Genomic DNA, 24,150 nt, shown 5'->3' on the forward strand with positions numbered 1-24,150 from the left:
TGTTGTTGTTGTTGCTGTAACACATGTCCTTGCATACTGTGCCCTAAAGTAAGAATTGTGTTTGTACTTCGATCGGAACACTCAAACTAGCAAACTAAGAGTGTATTACGCGTGTCAGCATACTCTATTACGCCAAATCGATATGACAAATAATACATGTCACGGTATAATTGTAAACATATTGCTTCAATCTATTTCTTTGTTAAGGCGTCTATATGATGCATGGTTTCATCTTGCAGAAAACGAAGGGGGAAAGGTAAATGCCCGTCGTAAACCACCAGCCTTGGACAAGTTAATGGCAAACTCATATCGGTTGTCTTCAACGAACATCAAAAGCGTGGGAGTTTGCAAATTCACTGTCCAAGACCGGATTTGGACTCGTACCTCGTGTCTCCCCATGTTTGAAAGACTCCATTATCTGTTCAGTCACCCGACACACATTATATGTAGCATTATTATAAGAGTACAGAAGGACACAAGTCAAATGCGCGTCTGAATATATATATATTTGTTAAAATACTTTATTCTCCATAATAAAACATGCTGCTCACTAAATTATTTCTTTTATGTATAAAACTTAATCATCAGGTGAGAATTTAAAAGCGTTTTATGTGAAAGTGATATGATTCAAATCTTGGCATTCTTCCACAAATCGTAAGAACAATGTATACATGCCAATGAAACGGTCCAATTTTTATTTATTTATACATTTGTGGGAGTATTACGCCGCGATCAGAAGTATTTCATTTATACGACGGTGACCAGCATTATGGTCGGAGGAAACCGAAACACCTGCTGACATCCGCTGAGGATGATGAAAGACCTTCCCACGTATGACCAGAGAAGAATCCAGACCTTATCGTGCATGCGTCAGATTTAAAAAAATAATATGAAGCGAACATTATCTGACACCCCAGTAAATAATGTGCCTAAAATCACTTGATTTAACATAACCCATTTGGGCACAGAGATAAATGCATTTAAATATCTGAATTCTAATGCGGCTTAAATGACATCGCTGATAGTGTGTGACGTCATTATCCTTTCGATTTTCTCTAATGATTTAATTATTTTCTTCTAGAAAAGCTCTTTAAAGATGTCAGTAATCATTATATATTGCAGTTCACAAAAGTTCTGTTAAAGAGATTGTACAGGAGATTTTTTGTCCAAAATTCAGTATTCACTTATCAAATCAAATATTTCCTATTTGTCAAGAGTAGCTGAAATTATTGCCTGTTAAAAAATATCTAGACCCATACCTAGCACTACTTATAGCGTTAAGATGAATCTAATGTTTAAAACAGTTACATGTATAAAGCAGACCGCATCATAAAGGGTAAAACTGTAAAACGTGCTTAGAGGAGGCTCATTTTTATAAAAGGTAATTATTTGAACTATTGTAAAATAATAGTAAAAATCGATTGGATTTGTGCTGAAAAAAAAAATGGAAAAAATCTGCGGTATACCCTTTGAAATATCTAGACAAAAGTGAAGAATTCCCTGTCACGATGTCGACGCCAGACAATGTAAATATTGTTCATAAATCGTAAGAGTTTAAAATATATCATGCTATTCAAATAGTCGTTTTAAAAAGCGACAGGTATCAGTAGAAACAAATTAATGACGGTGTCGTATTGTTTTAGTATTTTACCTTTGATTATAATCACGAATATACGACCGATATACTAAAAAATGTGGCTTTAATCTTCAAGCCGTCACATATTCCTTTAATATTATCTGGTAACCCGTCGTGTATGTTTATTGCGCCATGCTTGTTGTTGTTGTTCATGGGAAAACAGCCGCACAGTATAATGGAGAATTCTAAGACAATCCACTTCATTTGAGTCCCAAACAATGCAACCAATAAAATACAATGCCAGAAACCTATACGTTAATCACGCAGTTGTTTTGCCCATATAACTTGAAGGAAGAATCCACCTTTATATAAAGAAGACATCATCTAAAAGACGTTCTGATTCCGGCTATGGGTTTCATGATTGTGTTTTACATTTTATTTTTACAGTGAATAAAATTTAAATAAAGACTCGGGTTCTGAGCAGGACATTTTGTGCCATATTGGACAACCTGAAGCAAAAAGACGTCACCGATTGATATTTAACCGTTAAACACGCAGATTCCTATATTACCACAATCAATGTGCATGGAGTAAAACATCTACATCTGTATTTTATGTAGACAAATAATAGTTAGAGATGTTTTTAAAGTTTAAAAAGCACCTGTAACTTCAGTATGCTTCAGCGTATTCAATATGGCGCAGTAAGTCCACCACTGAGCATAAATACATTTTTTCTGCTTTTGAACTTTGTTCACTGTAAAAATTGTAAACAAGATCAGGGAAACCATATTGGAAATTATGAAGTGATCTTTTACCTGATGAATAGTTTACTTAAAAGTGGTAGAAATACCTGAAAATGTAACATAGAATAAGGAATCGAAATCACCTCAGTCATAACATTTACATGCAGTTTCCGGCAGTGGGGACATGCATCTTTATAACAGCACTCAAATTATGATCACGTCGTGTGCAAACGGTACGGCACTCGTACTTTGCTGTAACGCGCATACCCTTTGGACAGTATAGTGAAGTCATTTTCCAACCATTGCTGAGGTCACCGGAGGTCAGAGAACTGGTTCGCTGCCTCATCGTGGTGTGTAAAACGTTGACAGAATACAATAGTCACATATGATACAAATGATGAGCCTCGACGTTAAACAACCAGTTCACACGCACATAACGTCAAAGCACATAACGATGTGGTAAGTAATATTTTTAACGTATTGCTGTGTCAATAAAGCAATGAGCTAGTGCACAAGTACTGCAGTGTCAGCAACAATGATTAGTTTCATTACGCAGCCTTGGACAAGAGTAAGTAAAAGGCCAACGACGCTCCCCATAACCAGAAATCGGGTTTTGGCTTCGCGAACCTGAGGTCACAGATTCTGTTCACTGAATAGTCGTGACAATCGTCAGACACGCTGAATTTTCAGTAACCCATCAGCTCAACCCGTTATCTCAAATATTTGTAAGGATTTCATTTGTAGTTCATGTATCACACTGTCATATCGTCAGAATAAATTTATATTACTACACCTCACGGGATTTGGCCATACGAACCAGCGCACAGAAACAAAACACTACTCCTGCAGGCCATCTCCACATAAGTGCATGACCACAGAAGCTTTCATCTCTGTACCCACCAATGGCATATCAGAACACAACAACAACATGTCTAGATATCGGAATCTTTAGGTGGGGGTCCTCGATATGGACTTGGACACTGTCCACGACGAGCTCTGCGGCCCCTGCGACCCCAAGCTCACAGCAGTTGCATGATTTATACCCGATACAGGACATTTCGTTTGTGTAGAAGTCACTTCCGGCCACGGAGGAGTAGAGAGAGGTTTTGTTGGAGGCACAGCGGTGAGTAACGCGGACCGTGTAGCGTTCCTTGGGTTTAGGATCGGACGGATCCACGACGATGTCCGTCAGTTTGACGCCGCCGCCATTGTCGTCCAACACGAAGCCTTCCTCGTGATAAACCATGTTGCGGGTGATTTTAATCTCGACGCCTTTGCCTTTGAGGATCCGTCCATCCGGGTAGACGACAACAGGCGAGACGAAAATCGGCTTGTCCGTATAGGAGTCCTCGTAGCTCTGAACATTGTCACAGTCCAAGAAGACGTGATCCTGTTGTTCTGGTGTAAAATCGATCGTCTTACAATGGGACTCGACCGCCTTAAACCCGGCTCTACATGTCTCAAGGACGTCTTGCACCTGGCGAGGGTCGGCGTTCGGGATAAATTCAAACCCGTTGGCCGTCGCGTTGCAGATTTTCTCCTCGTATACCTGGACTCTCGGCGACACGGAGGCGCAACTCCGTAAGGCCGCTTTTCCGATAGAGGAGCAAGCTTTAGCCAGACTGTCCTTAGCCCTGGAGGCGGGATTATTGGGGATTTGAATGTAAAACACCCCCGGGGTTCTAGTGCGCATGGCACGATACTCCGCAGAGCCGTCCCACGTCCCGTTCTGGTAGTTCAGATACACATTGGCGAACACCTCGGCGAGTGGCTCCGGTACTTCACAACTGGCCACTCGGACAGGTATATGCAAATACTGACTGCGAGTTTCGGTTAACATTCTCCTGTCAAACGGAAAGTCACCTCTAAGCTGCCCCAACCCCACCTCACTCGCCTCTCTTCTCTTTCTCCTCCTCTTCCGATAATTCACTTTCTTTTTCCCGGAACGTTGATTTTTTAACCGAACGTCGACGTTGACCTGAGACGAACCATCAGGCGTCACGGCTTTGACGTAAATGCGATGCCGGCTGAGCCATTTCAAATTAAGTCGACTTCCGGTGGACGAGGTTATTCTCTTCACACGATATCTTTTCCCCAGTGTCACGGATGTTTGACGTCCGTCTGTCTGACGAACCTTCAGAGCATTAAGGGACCGGACAGAGCCATCCGAAGACCGTTTACCGAACAGATGGATGACCTCGCCGTCTGAAGTCTGGGTGGAGAGAAGACGCGTGTCGGCCGGGTTGATGTAAACCTTGTATTTTGCATGTTCCTGATGTTCTGACAAAACAGAAAAAAAGGGATGGTCAGGTGACTGAATGATTGGTAGATTGTCATTCGAACGTCATACTGACAAGGGTTTTGGACTTGTAAGATGGGGCTAAGTGGCCGGCGTAAACCATTGACACAAGTTAGTGACGTGCTTTTCATCCTTTCGACATATATCAATTTTCGAGACACCAAAGTTCCCCGTGGAGGAGCAAGACATGGTACCTGATTTGTGAGTGTGGTGTTACATGTTTCATGCTAAGCATTTTCACAGCCAAAATACATACACCAAAAACGTTCAGACTTCAAACACTCATCATTTTTTAACATCGCTGATGGATTTTTAACTTTCCAAGGATGGAAGACGTGTAAAATGGTAAACTGATCTGGATCCCTGGCCGAGGGATATTTGCACGGCATGACGGCGCAATGACCCTGGTGTTCCAGACCAGCTCATGCTGGCTTCCTTTCCGGCCGTACGTGGGAAGGTCTGTCAGTAACCTGCGGATGGTTGTGGATTTCCCCCGGGCTGTACCCGGTTTCCTCTCAGCATAATGCTAAGCGGCATCGGATAACTGAAATATTTTTGAGTACGGTGTAAAACAGCAAATAAATGAGTAAATAAATGCATATTGATGAGGGAAAAAACATTTTACCCAAACTAAATTCGGCTACGTTTACGCGTTTTCGACGAAAGGAACGCTTTGACGTTTTGTGTCAAAAGTCTTTTTAGATATAAATTTCCATTGAGTTTTCGATAAATCATGATTGCTTCAGTTAAAGTTGAAACATCAGAAATGCATTTTCTCTGAGTTTACTTTGCTGATTAGTTAAGGAGTGAATAAGACTTACCACATCCGGGGCCGCTGTACCCCTCGTGACAATTGCAGGTGTTCATCTCGTCACAGACGCCTCTCCCCGAGCAGCAAGAGTCACAGCCTGCGGAGTTTAAAACAACAACAGCACGGGCCAAAGTTAATTATAATCATTGGAACTATTTAAAAACGAATTGCAGAATTGACAGTGTTGGTTTTTTGGGGGGTGCGTTCGCTTCACAGTTCCGGACAGAACGCTCCACATAAGGGAATAGGTTGGGAGGCTCTCAGCTCTGTAGGTATATCATACATACAATACAGTTTCTTCGATATGGCTTTCTAGTGCCACATCTCTGTAAACATGTCGGCATTACGGCCGGCATGATACAGGCCGGCATGATACAAGGCAGCATGATACAAGCCGCCATGATACAAGTCGCCATGATTTAAGCCATCATGATACAAGCCGGCATGATACAAACCGGCATGATAGAAGCCGGCATGGTACAAGGAGACTTTATATCTCTACAGACAGATGGAGTCTGTATATTGATACTTCGTTGTGAATTGACATGCCTTCCAATAGCTTCTACTGACATACGCGCAGAAGTTTTGGACCCCAAGGGATTACCGGATGCCGAGGAATTACCCGACGCCAAGGGATTACCGGAGTACAAGGGATTACCAGGCGATCACCGTCATATTAGTGAAGTATTCCCATGCATAATGTACGACAGCAATCAAATAAATTAACTAAATAAATCAACAGACATACAGCCTAACACGTGCTATCTATTTGATTACATCGCCAGTAAAGTAAATTTCAAGTAACCACCCCCTTAATCCTCTTTAAATTGAGCGTTCATTAATTATTTGATTGTGTGATTTCATAAAAAAAAAATACGAAGAGATATTTGAGAATGTCGCCGTGGCCCGTAACAGTTGTACATCTGTAGTCTAGACAACAGTTCCTGCTCAGTTATGGATCCCGCAGTTTCTTTGGCATGTTAATGGTTTTCGGCGGAAAGTTTCTTAAAGGTCCCAGGTAGTTAGGTCGAAAACAGCGACTCCAAGAGAAAATGGTGTTGCTATATTTTTGATACTCTTGCTTGGGTTGTCAGTCAGTGTTAAAATTGTGTGGTTCGTTCGTTGCTATTTGTCATTATAATTATATTCGTCAGTGTAAAGCATTCCGCTCTAACAGAGCTCATCATCCTTTCATCTCTTCAGGATCGACTCTGGCATCTTTGGTGCTTAATTCGATTTATATATTTATTTATTTGATTTGAATTTTACGCCGGTGTCAACAATATTTAAACTTTACGGTGATTATGGTGATTGAAACAACTGGAACCTGAAATTCACGGGGATTATTTTCTTTGACGCGCGTTGGGACTACTTTCTCTGATGTTTCCGGGAATACTTTCCCTGTTCTCTGGGACTAACTTTGGTGACTTTTCTGTTGAAACTACTTTTGTGGGGAATCACCAAACTCAGCGAGTGAATATTTTACATGTGTTGTCTCAGAAGAGGAGAGATAGGAGCGAGCCGTGGTGTGGTGGTCAGAGGCGCGTGCCTTTTCAAACCCGACATAGGACAGGGATTCTTCCGGTCTCATTTCGCGAAGGGCTTTGGTGACAATGGCGGGTCGGCGACGCTCGCGAGGTCGTTAGTGCAGTTTTGATTTCGTTTAAGTCCATTTGTTTTCCATGCACCATTATGGTATGCATATCTGTAATCTCATCTCGGAAAGATTGTCAGTAATTCTGAAGGCTTACGCTGGACATTCCGGTTTCCTTCTCCCATAAAACCGTATGGCGTTAAGCGACCAATCACATAACAAATAAATCAATAGAGAAAATGAGGTATCGATCTTAGATTCATTACGGATAAATACCAAAGGGTTTGTCGAGTACTACTTACTAACAGTGAAATGGCGTTCAAATAAAAGTCTTGAGGGGTTTTGATCCCACTAAATGTTTAGCCGCCATTTATCTCGCACTGAATTATGTGCACATATCAGTTGAAAGCATGACATTTATCAAGGATATATTCATGGTAAAAGAAATTAAAAATATTCTGATTTTATTTTTCTATCAGCAGAATTGATCGATTTTGGGTGAGAAAGGTATAGCGTGTGTGGAGTTGTCCGTAATCAACTTACCTGGGAGCGACTTACTGGAATTGCCAGCGTCTGACGGCGCTGAAAACAGAGTAATACGATGGTGTTTTTAAGAACTGATCCAGTAGCGTTCATGCTTATTGGTGATAAAAGACCCAACTGAAATAAGGAGATGCATGCAATAAAGCACCACCAATGGCCGGATATCTAACAAATCTCCAGATTCAAAGCCACAGCCGAACGAGCTAGAGCTGGATTCGAGCATGTGACCTCATTAGTCAGGGCGCAAATGAGCGTGAAGAGCCTAGGGTGGACTTACTCTAAACAGACTTCAGAGGAGTTAGAATTGAGTAAGAAAGTGTCCACGCAACAAAACATTGTACACTTACTTAATCCTCACCCAGAACCACGTCACGTTATTTACGTTCCAACAGTGAAACCTTGAACTCCGGTATTAACTGGAGAACACTTTGTATGTTTTGGAAAATATACACAACTTACTACTGGAAAAGAAATACCACAGCGGTGAACACTTAGCGTGTGGAAAAGTCGTCATATTTAGCAATGACTGAATTACTTGCGCTAAATGTCGCAGGAGCTGTGTTAAAACCACACGGTCAGATGAGTTTTCTTCAGAGTAGCTCTGAATTAGGATGCACAATATTATATGGATGTAGAGTTTTGTCACAATTTCCCAAACGTACAAAGCAATTTTAGAGAGTATTCAATGTGGTTGTTTGTTTTTTTTATGTCGTGTATACAATATATTTACCGGTCTGCCCGTTGGCCGAGGCGGAACATTCCAGCGGAGTTCGGGTTCGGGTGAAGGCGGGGTCCACCTCGATCTCCCCGCCGGCCACGTGCAGGCTGACCGCCCGGAACACAAACTCCCTGTGAGCGGAAGAAAAAAAAAGAACAGCTTTGTAAGAATAACACACACAATCTTCACCTGAAGAAATACAGTTACTTGGAAAAACAGTATAGCTACATGCCTTATGAAACGATAGCAAGGCTAATTGGGGTATTTCGGTCATCTGGTCGCAAAACATATATATTTTGTTAGGACTGTACATGTAAATATTATAAAACACAGTAGGCCCTTACAAGTGTAATTGGCCGCGAACTTAAATCAGGTGGTTTATCAGATGCCTGGCGAAGGGCGTTGGTTTCACTCAGTGTCTGTTCGGTTTCATCCATTCATCGTCATATAAATGAAAATTTTTAAGTTCTGAGGAAATGCGAATCAAATAAACTTTATAAACAGTTGTTTCCTAATGGTAATATTTTGAATCCGTTTATTATGCCAATAGTTATAGTTTATTTGTAGTTACAATAAGGCAGTTTATGGGCCTTAAATAACAGTTGACAGGAAGGTATTCTGATAGAGGGCTGGAACAAAGAATGGCCGTTTGCCTGCTGGGAAGACATACGTTGTGGAGCAACCTTCATCTAGATTGTACCTTGTTATCATCACGTCGAAAACCATTTATTGTCTCCAAGGTTAATCATTTTCTTGCCGAGGTAGCTTTCAATCATTCAGTCTAGATTGTACGCGTACACGTGCCTAAAATAAAATTCAACTTTAACAGACGAGTCTATCTACACCTCCCATGCTGGAGCAAAGTAAGACTTCAACTTGCTCATAGTTTCCGTTCCACGGCTCATCCACTGATATACTTAATCACGGTTGTACTGTGACACTTCTCGCCTTAAGGAATTCGGGTCCAAGCTTTGTAGTATAATGTTCATTCTTGCTTGTGCAATGAGGTCTATAAATGCTAACACAGTAGATAAATATTTTGTGTGGCCGTTACCATGTGATTAGAGGCGCTGTCTATCAATCGATATTAAATACCAGACGTGGGTTGAAAACCGGTCTTGGGCATGAAATTTGTACATTGCCTCTCTCTCATTACTTGTGGGAGCTTAGTGACAATAAGCAATCACTGACGCTCATGTGCTTTTTCCTGCTCTGTCTGCCCGTCGTAGAAGACGACTTATCTTTCACCAATTTTGTGTGCATATCTGCAAGTCACATGAGAGGAAAGTTCGTCAGTAACTTGCCAAGGGCCGGTAGCACTCCAGTTTCCTTCGTCTACAATACGGTATAAGTGGAAAGTTACAAGAGGACACTCGTCAGTCCGGCTTGGATTGGATTGTGTAGATAACGGTTTTTCATTGACTGGCGAAGGCGTCAATTTTCTACAGCTGTCTGATTTTGCGTTATGACATATACTACGGCACGCATTGATCATAAATGTGTAGATGGCAAGGATAATAGCACGTGACACGTCCTCGGGTCATGTGACACTGTTGTAGGTCACGTGTCTTTCGAGGGCGTTAACAAAGGTCGCGATGGCTGTGGGGTGTTAGGGTGCAACTAGGGTGGACTGCGACGTGTTGTTTAACAATTTATGTGTGTGTATATCTGGCTTATTCGTCTTAACACGAGGAACGCCCTCATTTAGCACCAGTGTTCCATCACAAATACGGGAATTTTTAGTTTATAGGCTGTTGCGCTCAGATTTGTTTTCGCAATTCTTTTGAACTCTGTCTGACATGTTTCGTTATCAGGCACACGGGCCTACAGCTACAAGTACAGGTGTACCACTCACTTGACAACTTAATAATAAAGGCCAACACTTAAAACCATCACCGGTTTGATTGGACACCCATACTCAAAAATCAATACTTGAGGATTAAAGAACCATGGTGTGACAACACAGTTAATAAAACAATTACATTCAGACATTTATTTAGCTTGACGACATGTGATTTAGGCAATACGTATATTTTTTCAGTTCTTCTACAGAATAAAGTGAAAATTAAGTCATGTTTACATCAGGTTGAAAACAACACTCATGACGTCATCCTGAAGTCTCGGTCCCGAGAAGAAGCCTACAGAGTATAACACTATGTATCAGAGAACGTGTTTTAATTGCATTCTCTTTACAATATGGGCATTCAACACATCGATATGTGTAGCTCATGTGGTGCTACATGTCACTGACGAAAGGCAATTTTGGTAGTGCACGTGTGAAGCAAATCAAACTTCACAAAAAGGTCTAAGTGGCACTGTGAGGTGCGTGAATCAATCTTAATCAAGCAAAGCTAACCATTGGGTGAAATCTGGGACTAATGTAATATATATATATATAATATTGGTTACAGGTGAAATACAATAAATAAAATAAGTAGTTATCCTCACTCAGGAACAAGAACGGTCACAGCGGCATCTTTGTCCACCAGTAGCCTTGTGTCCACCAGAGATCCGCCTGGATCGCGGACTAGCCAGATCAACAAGAACGCCACAACAGTACCGCATCTCCCACCGGAACCGAACGGCCACAGCGCGGTAATCAGCGCAGTGGCTATCAGCGGAAGTGACGTCACGTATAGACCAACCGCTCCGTTCACGGCCCCGTGGGCGGCGAATGACGGTTGCTTCTGAACAGACTTCACTGTGAGCAGAACAGTATCGGCGCTGCTGTCAAGGGAGACTCGTACTTTATTCAATTCTTGCGGTTCTGTGGCACGTGATGTCACGCGGAACTGTAGGGTGTTAGAACTGTCGGACTTCCATTGTATCTTGCCCTGCGGCGAAGCAGAAAGAAAAACCATGTCATTTATGATGATTTGTCACATTACTGTTTGACGTAATGATCGATAGTTTGATGGACACTAGAACTTTGCAGCTGAGTGTCACAGGCAAATATGATTTGCAAACACTTATAATAATAATATAGCTTTATTTCAGCAAAAAGGGGAAAATCAGTCAGTGTCAAACGAGCAAAAGTAATTCCTGGAACATTTATGGAATTGTATACAGAACGTTGCAAGCAGTGTGCAATACACACTTATTTTTAGTCCTGCTAACAGCTTATCTGCTCATTTCAGTTTTAGTTATCTGTGAAGAACCCGATAATAATACTCGCCTAATAACCTCTTCAATCTAGGATGTACCATTAATGGCAAACATTGCACTACACAGACAGATATGATACACAGACATACATGGTACACATACAGACATGGTACACAGACATATGGTACACAGACATATGGTACACAGACATATGGTACACAGACAGATATAATACAGAGACAGACATGGTACACAAACAGGCAGGCACACGTGGTACACAGACATATGGTACAAAGACAGATATATTGTTCATGAAGAGGTAATCTTGTTAATGTTACTTCCCATTATTGTTATTGGGAAGTACATTTTTATGCTGAAATATTTTTTACTGACATAAATTATTTATTTATTTCATTGATTAGAATGTGTATATGGCTATACCCAGAAAATGCTATCACTTATATGATGGAAATCAGGTTTGTCGGTGCTGGGGGACAGCGTATTGCCCGGGATAAACAACCACTTGTTGTATTTGAAAACTCCCAAACTTCACAGAACAGTTGAGCCAGACAGAACTGGATTATATCAAGCCTGTGATTTCACTGGTCAGAAACCAGTCGACAGTATCGTTATTAACGACACTTTAAGAAATTCATCATCCATTCATCAGCTAAGAATGTACAACGGAGCAGATCGGAGAAAATTCTGAAAAACCATAGAACATATCCTTGATTTCGACCTCCAGGCTCGACGAACGAGCAAACTGAATTAAAATCCCATCGTATGTAAAGTTTTTGAAACTCTTGTCAAATGCCAGCCGGAACATGTTTATTTATTTATTTATTTGACTGGTGTTCGACGGCGGCCAGCATTATGGTGGGAGGAAACAGTGCAGAGCACGGTGGAAACCCACGACCACCCGCAAGTTGCTGCAGACCTTCCCACGACTGGCAAGCCAGCCTGGGCTGATAGTCCAATAAGCCCCAGCGTTTAGTATGGGCGATAGTCCCATAAGTCCCAGCGTTTAGTATGGGCGATAGTCCCCATAAGTCCCAGCGTTTAGTATGGGCGAGAGTCCCAAAAGTCCCAGCGTAGTATAGGCGATTGTTCCATAAATCCCAGCGTTTAGTATGAGCAATAGTCCCATAAGTCCCAGCGTTTAGTATTGGCGATAGTCCCATAAGTCCCAGCGTTTAGTATGGGCGATAGTCCCATCCCAGCGTTTAATATGGGCGATAGTTCCATAAGTCCCAGCGTTTAGTATGGGAGATAGTCCCAAAAAGTTCCAGTGTTTAGTATGGGCGATAGTTCCATAAATCCCAGCGTTTAGTATGGGCGATAGTCCCATAAGCCCCAGCGTTTAGCATGGGCGATAGTTCCATAAATCCCAGCGTTTAGTATGGGCGATAGTCCCATAAGCACCAGCGTTTAGTATGGGCGATAGTTCCATAAATCCCAGCGTTTAGCATGGGCGATAGTTCCATAAGTCCAAGATTTTGTCCAAGTGAAAGGCATTAAAAGTTCAATTGTAACACGAGGACAGCTCTTAATTTATTGATTCCATGCACGTGAGCAAACTTAAGAAAAGGATTCTGTTTGTCTATAAAGGCGGAAAGCATCTGTTGGTTTGAAAGTCATCACAGGAAAGGACATCCACCAAAAGGTTGAGATGACTTTTACTGCAAACATCTGTGATTTGTTTCAAGTTTAATGTTATTGTGCAGGCTCAAGGGATACTCTCAACCGTACTACGTTACTTGCCAGAAAAAAATAGCGTCAAAACCTAAACCATGTTTGTTTATTTCAGTTAGAAAAGCAACTCGACATGAAAGGCGGAGGACTCGGTCAGCTTTGTTTCATTGTCGACGTTTTTAGGTGACTTTGTAACGAAACCCAAAGCACTTCATCATGTTCGACATACCAGAGAGACCAGGTTGTCTGTTCTTTACGGGAATCTGTCACGTAGTACATAGGCACACTTCTACCAACCACCCTCCCCCACCTCCACGAAAAAAGTACTTCCTTGTTTTTCCCGCTGGTGTTGTTTGGCGTTACCAGATAATCACAGCATGGAACATGGATGTATTCAGTTAACGATGTAGATCCAAACATTCACCTTTAAACCTGCTAACTTTGGAAATTTTGCCAACTATGTTACATAACGTTCAACATCTGTGAGGTCAGCCTAACAGTTGAATTAGAGGCCGGAAGTAAAAAATAAACGGTACAGTACAAAAGTTGGTACGAGGTAAACGTGCGGATTGATGCAAAAAGGCAACGGAACTGGTGTGGGAACTATCTGACAAAATACAAATACTGCACAAAAAAGAGAAAACTTTCGCAACGTTAGGCGCCGGTTAATATACTAATTCCCCTCACATCCCGATCATAACAGCTTCATGGGAAGTAAAAGAAAGCCTGGGTTGGGACGAAAACAAGAACTTAGTTCAAGTTGTCATCTGTCCAGTGCAATATATAGGCCTACACTATAGCCAATCAGCTATCAGTACAGAACTGTACATACATTGTGGTGAAATAGCTATCTGACCAGAGCACAGTGCAGTACATACACTGTGTCGAATTAGCCATATGGCCTTATCCCAGTACAGTACATACACTGTGGCGAATAGGCTATCTTCTTGAGTACGGCGTAAAACACCAATGAAATAAATAAATAAATATTAGTACAACTGCACTTATTTGACCTTATATGAAGATTTTGAAATTTCCTTCAATATAGGCCTATATTTAAACTTCAACTGAACTTGTTTGTTGATTTCGTTCATTAACGGGCATTTATTCATCATAGGAATTAAATTGATTGATCGATTCGTTGATCAAACCCTGGATCGGGTTGGAAATTCTAAGGTGCTTTGCAGCAACATTTACACACTCTAGCCAATCAGCTATCAGACCAAAGCCCAGTACAGTGCATACAACATAGCGAATCAGCTATCTGGGCTGAACCTGCGGCGAGTTAAGCAACATCAGGCAAAGAAAGCGGAAGAAAATAACATTCCCGAGATAACATTTGTTTCTGGCTGTTATGTCAGCATTATACAGACGTGACGTGTTAGGTAATATCATTCAGTGCACACGGCTATAGCGCACTTAAGCGTCTAAAAAGAGCGCTCGACGTCACGTGACAGGGAGATCCATCTGTGGCCTGACAAGCCACTTGACACGCCTTGACAGCTTGTCCCATCATGCGTTGCATGAATGTAGTGCCTACGGAACTATGGAACTGTTAACTGGAAATAATTGGTAACTTTGAGCAGATCTACTCCGGACACTCCGTTTTTTTTTTTCTACCCATTTATTGCCGTCGATCGTTGGAGAGAAACATTCTTGAGTACAATGTTAAACAAATAAAATCATTCAAAGGAAATCAATCTGATGTTATATATCTGTAGGTTTATTTAATTCTCTAAAAGATTACGACGATTACAGTAATGTTTACTTATTTCATCTCTTCAGTGTGGTCTAGGCAGCTAACGACTGTTCCAGTTGTGTAAAACGCTCCCTAATGTTTACCACGGCTGGTACCCTTTGGGCGTAAAGTTACAGAATTTTCTGGACCTGTTGACTGTGTCGACTTCTAGATGTATTTTAAGGTACCGAATGACAAGCCGTGGAGTCTAGTGTGGTTAATTTAAGGTCATTGGTTGAAAGAACAGCTTGTCTCTTCTTCAGGGCTCATCAACGCAGGGTGGTTTTGTTCCTCCTGTTTTTAATTCATTGCCTTTATTAATATAATAGAGTATGACATTTGTGTTCAGTCTGGCTAGGAAGTTCGTATATATTTATGGGTACATGACCACTTGTTATCAGTTTTATCAAATAATCAGCTTACCCTGAACTCGCATCCCAGGGCTCTTCCCAGTTTCCTCCACGATAATGCTGGCCGCCCTTGTTTAGGTGAAATATTATTAAGTATGGCGTAAAACAACAATCAAATAAATAAATAAATCTCGTACACATCAAACTGCTTCCCAACTTCAGACCAAATCCTGATTTGGACAGTGGGATACCTCTCGCTTTGGCGATCGGGCTATTCGGGGCCATTCATTGGCTTCTTGTAATACTACCTTACCAGTCTGAAGAAACGTCATCGAAAGGCGGGAACAGACTGTACAGCTTGGACCTGAACCGCATAAGGCGGGGAATATTTTTTACTGGCCGAGGTGTCGGCCAGCTTCCTGTAATCGCACACCCATCATATCATCTGTGTGAAGTACTGAACATGGATAAGCTCTAATAATTAAATATATAAGAACGGACGAATAAATCTGACAACGACTTACCGGAACTTGGATGTCGATCTTCAGCGATGTTCTTCCGGAAACTGCATCTTCCGACTTAAACGTTTGTCTCCTTACATATTGTAAACAATCACAGGAGACAGCCAGGGCGAGGAGAGTAACCAGGCCTGATTTCCACATCTTACCTGAAAACAATAAAAAATTATATATTTATTCATTTGTTTTTATTTTTTATTATTTTACGGCACATCTAATTATTGTTGACTTACATTACAGCATTCAGACATATGAGTGGAGGAAATCACCTGGAAGTCCTGGTTGTAAAGGCCAGGTGTTGAAAACCTCCTTGCTAGACCAGGTGTTGTAAACCCCCGTGCTAGGCCAGGTGTTGTAAACCCCCGTGCTAAGCCAGGTGTTGTAAGCCCCCGTGTTAGGCCAGGATTTGTAAACCTGATATACCCACTATAGTTGGAATCAGCAGTCTTATTGATCAAGAGACAGGAAAGATGGTTTTACTCTTTCTGCTGTAGTCTTTTATATTGTATTGCTACAGCCGGTATTCTGCTGATGGACTAAGCATCTCCGAGGCCTTGTCCCATTACATTGTTTTAATGTTTTGTATATTAACTTGTGATGACTACACAGAATTTTAACGCTCGGCAATAACATGCCAAAGGTCGGTGGTTTACTCAGGTAGTCAGGTTTTCTTCACCGAAAAATTATTAAGCACCGCCTCAAAAAATCAATGAGTCAGTTAGTCAGTCACACACTTTTGATCTATGTGTACCAAAGTATGCGGAACAGTTTTGATTGACGTGTACCAAGGTATGGGGAACAGTTTTGCTATAAGTGTACCAAGGTATGGGGAACAGTTTTGATATACGTGTACCAAGGCATGGGGAACAGTTTTGATGGACGTGTACTAAGATATGGGGAACAGTTTTGCTATAAGTGTACCAAGGTATGGGGAACAGTTTTGATATGCGTGTACCAAAGTATGGGGAACAGTTTTGGTATACGTGTACCAAGGTATGGGGAACAGTTTTGTTATAAGTGTACCAAGGTATGGGGAACAGTTTTGCTATAAGTGTACCAAGGTATGGGGAACAGTTTTGATATACGTGTACCAAGCCATGGGGAACAGTTTTGATGGACGTGTACCAAGGCACGGGTAACAGTTTTGATGGACGTGTACCAAGGTATGGGGAACAGTTTTGATATAAGTGTACCAAGGTATGGGAATTACAGGGACAAAACAGAATGAATGGGGTGATACGGTTTTATCGCTCAAATACATCATCTTCAGTACAACGTTTATACTCTTTTGTATATACGAATTGTGAGGTAGGAGAATTGGCACGTGGTCCTTACATGTGACTATAGTATATGTCCCGGTATACCCCTCTAGAGTGTCCGAAGTTTGGCAGTAATAGATTAAGAGATGTCAGATATATAGCTCCATATTTTTGTCATCTGCTTGATATTTATTTAACGGCAAACGGAAACGCGATCCGGCAGCATCGAGTACAGTAAGTAGCAAAAAAAAAGTGCAATTGTCCCTTGTGGTAGATAGCTGACCGATTTCCCTCGCGGCGAAATCAAACCGCATTTCACGGGAAATGGGCTGGTTGTGTGGTGAAAGAAAGAGTAGATCCGAGATGAAACAGCTGAATTACGCCGAACTCCCGCCCCGCTATCTACTTCAGAACAACTGCCTATGTCGTTCAGAACAACCCCTTTCGCTTCATCACTATAACAAGGATCAGTTGCTAGAGCCATAGTAAATAGGAGAGGGGAAAAAAGCTTCCCTAGAGTTTCATATACCGCGGATTGTTTCATTTGCGAAAAAAACAAATCACTCTATAACAATGCTGGAATGTCTACCATACGTTCAGTGCAATTGTATGTAGGTTGTATGGATATGTCTTATTCTTTATGAAGTAAACATCAACTAAAAATTATATATAAACAAATACTTGCGAGATTGTATCAGACCACAGTATTTTTTGTGTATATCATGTCAAAATTCAAGGCAGCATGAGCGATGTTGTGTCATATCATTTTGTAACCATGTAAACCGCCAGAGACAAATCAAATTTGATGAGCAGGGATGAAAACTCGAACTGCCCTAAAACAAACCAATAAAACTACATGATATATGATGCCACATCGGAAATCAATACATTCAATGAGTGTAACACAAAAGCAGTAAATCTCTCTAGATACATATCTATTCCGGGAACTTGTCCCAATACGTATATTAACTCTTTCAAATAAACTGATGACATAGGGGTTCAAACCCCTAAAATGACTGCCATCGCATAAGTGCTAAATTCAGTTACAATGTTGTCTTATCTTACTAGATAATGTCAAAAATGCTAAAATAGAGGATAAATTACGGCTGCGTGTATAGTAGTACGGTTTAATCTGTGTAAGCGAACGGAAATTCTCTATCTTATGATTAGAGAATATCTTAAAGTTATAGACATAAAACTCTTAAAAAGGTAGGACATATAAAACATAAAACAGTGTGCATATATAGGATAAAATGATCGCATACAGTCACAAAAATTATAAAATTTGTTAAAATAAACCTATGCATGTAAACACTGAATTCACGAAGTGGTGTACGACAATGAGGTCTCTTCTGCTCTGTTGTATTTCTCAACGATAAACATTATTTTCACTCCACCTGACACAGCATGTCTAGTATACCTCAGACACTTTACGACTTTAAAGCCAGTTGGATTCTAAAAGCCTGCTATTGGTGACGGAGCTATTACCATTTAACCACTTGACCACAAAGAACCCCGCAAAAAAGTTTATTCATGCATATTCTAAATACATTTGATTGATAACATTAAAGTTTCTGTGAAACTCTGATAATGGCAAACCCAACCAACGAAGTTTTGTCGTCAATATCAAATAAAAACAGGTGTATAAATTGAGATGAAATTTGCTCTTTCACACGTGAACTGGTTGAGGTTGTAGGATGTATCTAGCAGTGCATAACCTCTTATGTTAATCCTATGACAGGGTCCCGCTCGTAATATCACTAGATCACAGTCTGCAGAAGCTAGAGGTTTATTCCTGTTCCTGGTGTTTATGTCTTTGGGGAGGAGAGGATATTTCCGACAAACACGTGCTCGGTATGCAGGCTGGAGCTTTCTGGGAAACACGTGTGGCAATATCGAAATCTTGTCTGGCTGCAGTGGCCAGATGTCAACGTAGGCAGACTTCGCAACGAGTCAGTACAGAAGGGCACTACAAGAGTGTGTTAGATGGTAATTAATCGCGTGTGTAATCAACGAAACCCTGGCCTTTTTCATTTTACTTCATCTAGAGTTTTATTCTAACTCCTCATATAAATACTTCAAAATAACAAAAACTGAGATCTTATCGCTTGTGCAATAGCTTAAGCACAATTAGTTGAAAAAAAAAACATACAGCTATGTTGACAGAAATTTATTGGATGTGGCGTAGAATTATATAAAATTACACAAAAATAACATAAACTATTAAAACACTGGCCGTCTTATACGCCTATACGACGACTGGCAGTTTTACGGGTGAAGGGAACTCGTGGTGGTAGTAAACCCCCAACTTTGGGCAGGTAAGTTAAAGACTTTCTTTCGTGTAACACGGCAGTGTTTGCTCAAGGGGTATGCTGTCACCACTTATTACCATTATGCATGGCCACAGAAATGTAGAAGGAGGGTGGTGACGGGGACAATGTGGAGAATTCCTAAATCCGAGGGTACGGATGAACAAATCTGGCAACCAACAAACTTGGACAGAACAATTCTTCAGATCTGCTAACGCCCCTCAAGTTTGTAGATCATTGCAGGCAGTTTATAGCTTATCACCCAAGACAAACACATCGCATCAGCCAATGAAAACAACGGTAGGTTTTACCCCCAAAACACTGCCGTTGATGAGAAGACGAGCACGTCTCAAAGTCTCGCGGGATTTCCACAAAGTTATCGCGTAAAGGGCCGGGCACTTGGCTTGGCGAATGTCTGAAAATTAAGAATCCTTGGAGAGACGCGAAGGTTAGCGATACAGACGACTAAGCCCATCGTGTAAAATTCTCGGCTGTGTGATGAACCGATGTTTGAAATGCCAGCTCTGCACGGATATGTCTCAAGGGTCCTGTTCTTGTTGGGAGTCTGGGAATTTCGCATAAGTGCCGAGAAATTTTGGTAACTGATAACATCTTTTCTCAAAGAAACTGTATTTGCACGTGGAATGACCAAGCTGTAGCTACTCGTACTCTTGACAAGCAAATACCAAAAACAAAATGCAAAAGACATGTCTCAAAGAAAACCAAAATGTACAAGTCTGAATCATATTGAAGATTCACCTACAAAAATGTGCAGAAGAACGTGGAAAAATAACACATGTTTGTCCATGAGATCCGATGCATGTACATTTTAAAAGGAAACCCACTTTACAACAAGAATAGAAAAAAAAGCTTCCAGTCTCATCATTATTCTCGGCACAAATGTTTTCCCTGCCTGACAAACAGAAGTAAATGACACAAGTTCTTACGAGTGATATTTTAAGAATAAATGCTTCTTAAACTCCTCATTTTTAAAAGTTTCTTGTCAAATTGTCTCAGCTATGAATAGCTAGATTCGGCGAATTTCTTGTTGAATGAGTTATTTAGGGACACAAAGTTTAAAACAGAAATGAATGAAGATAGAGTGAACTGGGTCACGGTTATTTACTTCAGTGTTTATTTGACCAGCATGGATTAAGTGTGATTCTAAGATACGTCTTGTCTTCGTGGCAAAACAAACCGATAGCGTTTTGTGTAGTAAATCAGAATTAGACCACAAAATAAACCATGATAGGAAAGTGAAAGAAAACAAAGGAAAAGAAGATAACATGATGGATGAAGCTAGCATGCTGGTGCTAGAGGAAGTAATGTTTAGTCGTATGGGGCGTGTGAGGATTAAATGGCGATGTTAAAAGAAACGAGGAGAATGTAAGATCGGGTAAGAGGGTCGGGTAGGAGGATCGGGTAATCGAATCAGGTAAGAGGATCGGGTAATAGGATCGGGGAAGAAGATCAGGTAAGAGGATCGGATAATAGGATCGAATTATAGGATCAGGTAAAAGGATCGGGAAAGTGAAAGAAAACAAAGAAAAAGAAGATAACATGATGGATGAAGCTAGCATGATGGTGCTAGAGGAAGTAATGTTTAGTCGTATGGGGCGTGTGAGGATTAAATGGCGATGTTAAAAGAAACGAGGAGAATGTAAGATCGGGCAAGAAGGTCGGGTAAGAGGATCGTGTAACAGAATCAGGTAAGAGGATCGGGTAATAGGATCGGGGAAGAAGATCAGGTAAGAGGATCGGATAATAGGATCGGATTATAGGATCAGGTAAAAGGATCGGGAAGAGGATCGAGTAATAGGATCGGGTGAGAGGATCGGGTAAGATGATCGGGTAATAGGATCGTGTAAGAGAATCGGTCAAGAGGATCAGGCAAGAGGATCGGGTAAGAGGATCGGCAATAGCATCCGGTAGGAGGATCGGGTAAGGGAACCGGGTAATAGGATCGGGTATTAGGTTCGGGAAGCGGGTCGGGTAATATGATTAGGGTAAGAGGATCGGGTAAGAGGATCGGTAATAGGATCCGGTAAGAAGATCAGTAAAGAGGATCCGGAAATAGGATGGGGTAAGAGGATCGGGTAATAGGATGGGGTAAGAGGATGGGGTAAGAGGATCGGCTAAGAGGATCGGCTAAGAGGATCGGGTGAGAGGATCGGGTAAGAGGATCAGGTAAGAGGAACGGGTAAGAAGATCGGGTAATAGAATCGGGGTAAGAGGATCAGATGAGAGGACCGGGTAATAGAATCGGGTAACAGGATCTGGTAATGGGAACAATGGTGAGCAAATGGTGAGTAAATGATGAGCAAACGATCATCGGATAATGAATAAATTCAGAGAAACCTGAAACTACACAACGGAAAAACTATAAGCAGATGGTGGAGATTCTAGAGATGAAAAAGTAAAATTTAATGATGAGGAAAATACTAAAAATGGGGAGAAAATTAGGACCACATAGCGAGGGAAATTATATAGTGAGGCAACTGGATATCATATGATGAAGAAACTAGGATCAGGTAGTCAGGAGCCCCCGATCACATGAAGAAGAAACTAAAATCAGATGGTGATAAAACAGTTATGACATTCTAGGAACCAGAAACTAGGAAAAGGTGTTTAAGTAACTAGGATCACATTGTGAGTAAACTAAGATCCCAAGCAGATGAAACTAGGACCCGGTGATGAGGAAATTAGGGTCAGGTGGTGAGGAAACTGGGATCCGGTGATGAGGAAACTGGGATCAGGTTATGAAGGAACTAGGATCAGGTGCTGAGGACACTAGGATCTGGTGATGAGGAAACTGCGATCAGATGGTGAGGAAACATTGATCAGGAGGCAAGTAAACTAGAATGCGGTGATGAGGAAACTGGGATCAGGTGGTTAGGGAACTAGGATCCTGTGATGAGGAAACTGGGATCAGGTGGTGAGGAAAAGAGAATCAGGTTGTGAGGAAACTGGAATCATTTGGTAACATGTGTGGGTGGGAATAAGGATCAGATGTCGGGATTAACACGTTCAGTAGGAAAATACGTACAGTTTGACAGAAATACTGTAAGCATGAATCCGAACTCCTAGAAGTACTGTATAGAATCTACAGTGGATGCAAATAGAAACAACAGACAAAAAGCACGTGCGTCTACTTAAATATATTGAAGAAATATATTTGTTAGCTAATGCGGCGTATGTGTGTCTTGTATCATGGTTGTTGCGGAAATATTTTCATTTATTCATTTATTTTCTATTTATGGTGGGAACACTCGTCATTTATAGATTTCCTTCTGTCAGGTTTTTAAAATTTATTTCGTATACAATGGCGTTAATAGCACAGTATACCTAATCTTATTGTATAACCATCGGCCAAAACTTGCAGTACTCGTGGTTACTATACAAATAGTAATCACTATAATAAATAGTAGCTACTATAAAAATGGTAATTATTACAAAAATGATAGATACAATAAGGGTAGCTACTGATAATGGTAGTTACCACAATAATGGCAAAGACAATATTAATGGTAGTTACCATAACAATAGCAAAGACAATATTAATGGTAGTTACCACAATAATAGCAAAGTCAATATTAATGGTAGTTACCACAATAATAGCAAAGACAATATTAATGCTAGTTACCACAATAATAGCAAAGACAATATTAATGGTAGTTACTACAATAATGGGAGATACTATAATCAAAGTAATCAAAAGTAGTTACACCATAATGCTGGCCTCCGTCGTATAAGTGAAATATTCCTTATACGGCTTAAATGACCAATCAAATAAATAAATCAATCAATCAAACGTAATTACGACAAAATCAATGGTTCCTCAATAGTTACAATAATGGTACAATAATAACGGTGGTTACTATAATAATGGTAATTATGGCTCTTACCTCCACATACCAAGGGACAGTCAAGTCAGTCGGTAAATCATGTCAACCAGCTGTGCATCTGTGTCAGCATACGTCACCTTACGGGTACCCTTTTCGTGAAGCAGTCATGTTGATTCGAACTGACGGATAGTGTAAAGCAGTATAGAAATGACTCGACTGTTAAAGGAATCCTACTGATATGTAAGCGTTCACTGACTGATATACTTAAGTCCCACGACTAGCTCTTAAATCCACCGACAATACATCACGTGACCGCTGCCCGGCAATAGTCTGCTGTTACCAGAGGCCGGCTTCGCGATTGTCTGAGCTACAGGCTGAATCCAGGCCGAAGCAGGCATCCTGGGCTGAATCAAATGTCCCTGGGTGTGTGTTTATCTAAATATAACTACCATGGAAATTACATGTTAGGGGTGCCCTCAGCCCAGAAATGGTGAGAAAAAAAAAAAGGTTCTGGAAAACTTGGAGACGTTACTAGGTTTCTTGTTAGCGTGAAAAACGCTAACCGCACAGCAGTTAACAGCCAGACCTAAAGGACAGCACAGGCTCACGAGTTTTTACCAACATCTATCGCGTAAACACGTGTTTTTAGCATACAGTTTAATTTAATTTTATAAATCCGTGCTACAGAATATTCCACTGAAATAACAGAGGGTAAGGCTGAGGGAGAGGCAAATACTGTTAAATATAAGGAATTAAAGGCCTGATTCCGTTGCGTTTATGTCTTTGATAAGTGTTTTTTTTTTTGCAGTACGTCCGATCCTTCCATTGCAATATGCCGGGTGATATTGGTGGAAGTGATTCAGTAGAGCCAGGAATAAATCACTGGAGAGATTGGTGTTACTTGAGATCTAAAGTCTATTTTTTTGGCGAGTCGCCAATATTCAGCTGTCTATAAAATCAGTCATACCCGCTACAAAAAATGCTTTTCATCAATGACATTTTTTTCTAATTTATAAATGTTAAACTGCTAGTGCACAGTTTTGACTGCAA

The 24,150-nt window shown here is 41.0% G+C and overlaps 2 protein-coding genes across 2 annotated transcripts; both read right to left on the reverse strand.

Moving 5' to 3' along the window:
• Positions 1-2,801: 2,801 nt before the first annotated feature.
• Positions 2,802-5,540, reverse strand: LOC135479245 (uncharacterized). The gene is made up of 2 exons (XM_064759050.1): positions 5,440-5,540; positions 2,802-4,599 (listed from the first exon to the last, which is right to left on the reverse strand). The coding sequence occupies exons 1-2, from the start codon at positions 5,483-5,485 to the stop codon at positions 3,230-3,232; spliced, it is 1,416 nt and encodes a 471-aa protein (XP_064615120.1). The 5' UTR covers positions 5,486-5,540; the 3' UTR covers positions 2,802-3,229.
• Positions 5,541-5,639: 99 nt separating this feature from the next.
• LOC135479357 (uncharacterized) lies at positions 5,640-23,351 on the reverse strand. The gene is made up of 6 exons (XM_064759180.1): positions 23,171-23,351; positions 15,694-15,836; positions 10,733-11,118; positions 8,297-8,415; positions 7,567-7,605; positions 5,640-5,695 (listed from the first exon to the last, which is right to left on the reverse strand). The coding sequence occupies exons 2-6, from the start codon at positions 15,829-15,831 to the stop codon at positions 5,640-5,642; spliced, it is 738 nt and encodes a 245-aa protein (XP_064615250.1). The 5' UTR covers positions 15,832-15,836; positions 23,171-23,351.
• Positions 23,352-24,150: the final 799 nt, after the last annotated feature.

Source organism: Liolophura sinensis, chromosome 12, assembly GCF_032854445.1.
Source record: "Liolophura sinensis isolate JHLJ2023 chromosome 12, CUHK_Ljap_v2, whole genome shotgun sequence".
Classification (NCBI taxonomy): domain Eukaryota; kingdom Metazoa; phylum Mollusca; class Polyplacophora; order Chitonida; family Chitonidae; genus Liolophura; species Liolophura sinensis.

Bases quoted from the DNA above. Each gene is read 5' to 3' on its own strand.
- LOC135479245 (XM_064759050.1), bottom strand. From the start codon at position 5,485: ATGAACACCTGCAATTGTCACGAGGGGTACAGCGGCCCCGGATGTG. The intron at 4,600-5,439 runs GTAAGTCTTATT...CTGTTTTGTCAG, and splicing joins GTACAGCGGCCCCGGATGTG to AACATCAGGAACATGCAAAA.
- LOC135479357 (XM_064759180.1), bottom strand. From the start codon at position 15,831: ATGTGGAAATCAGGCCTGGTTACTCTCCTCGCCCTGGCTGTCTCCTGT. The intron at 7,606-8,296 runs GTAAATATATTG...CTCTGTTTTCAG, and splicing joins CTCGGCCAACGGGCAGACCG to CGCCGTCAGACGCTGGCAAT. The intron at 5,696-7,566 runs GTAAGTTGATTA...ATATACCTACAG, and splicing joins TTCCAGTAAGTCGCTCCCAG to AGCTGAGAGCCTCCCAACCT.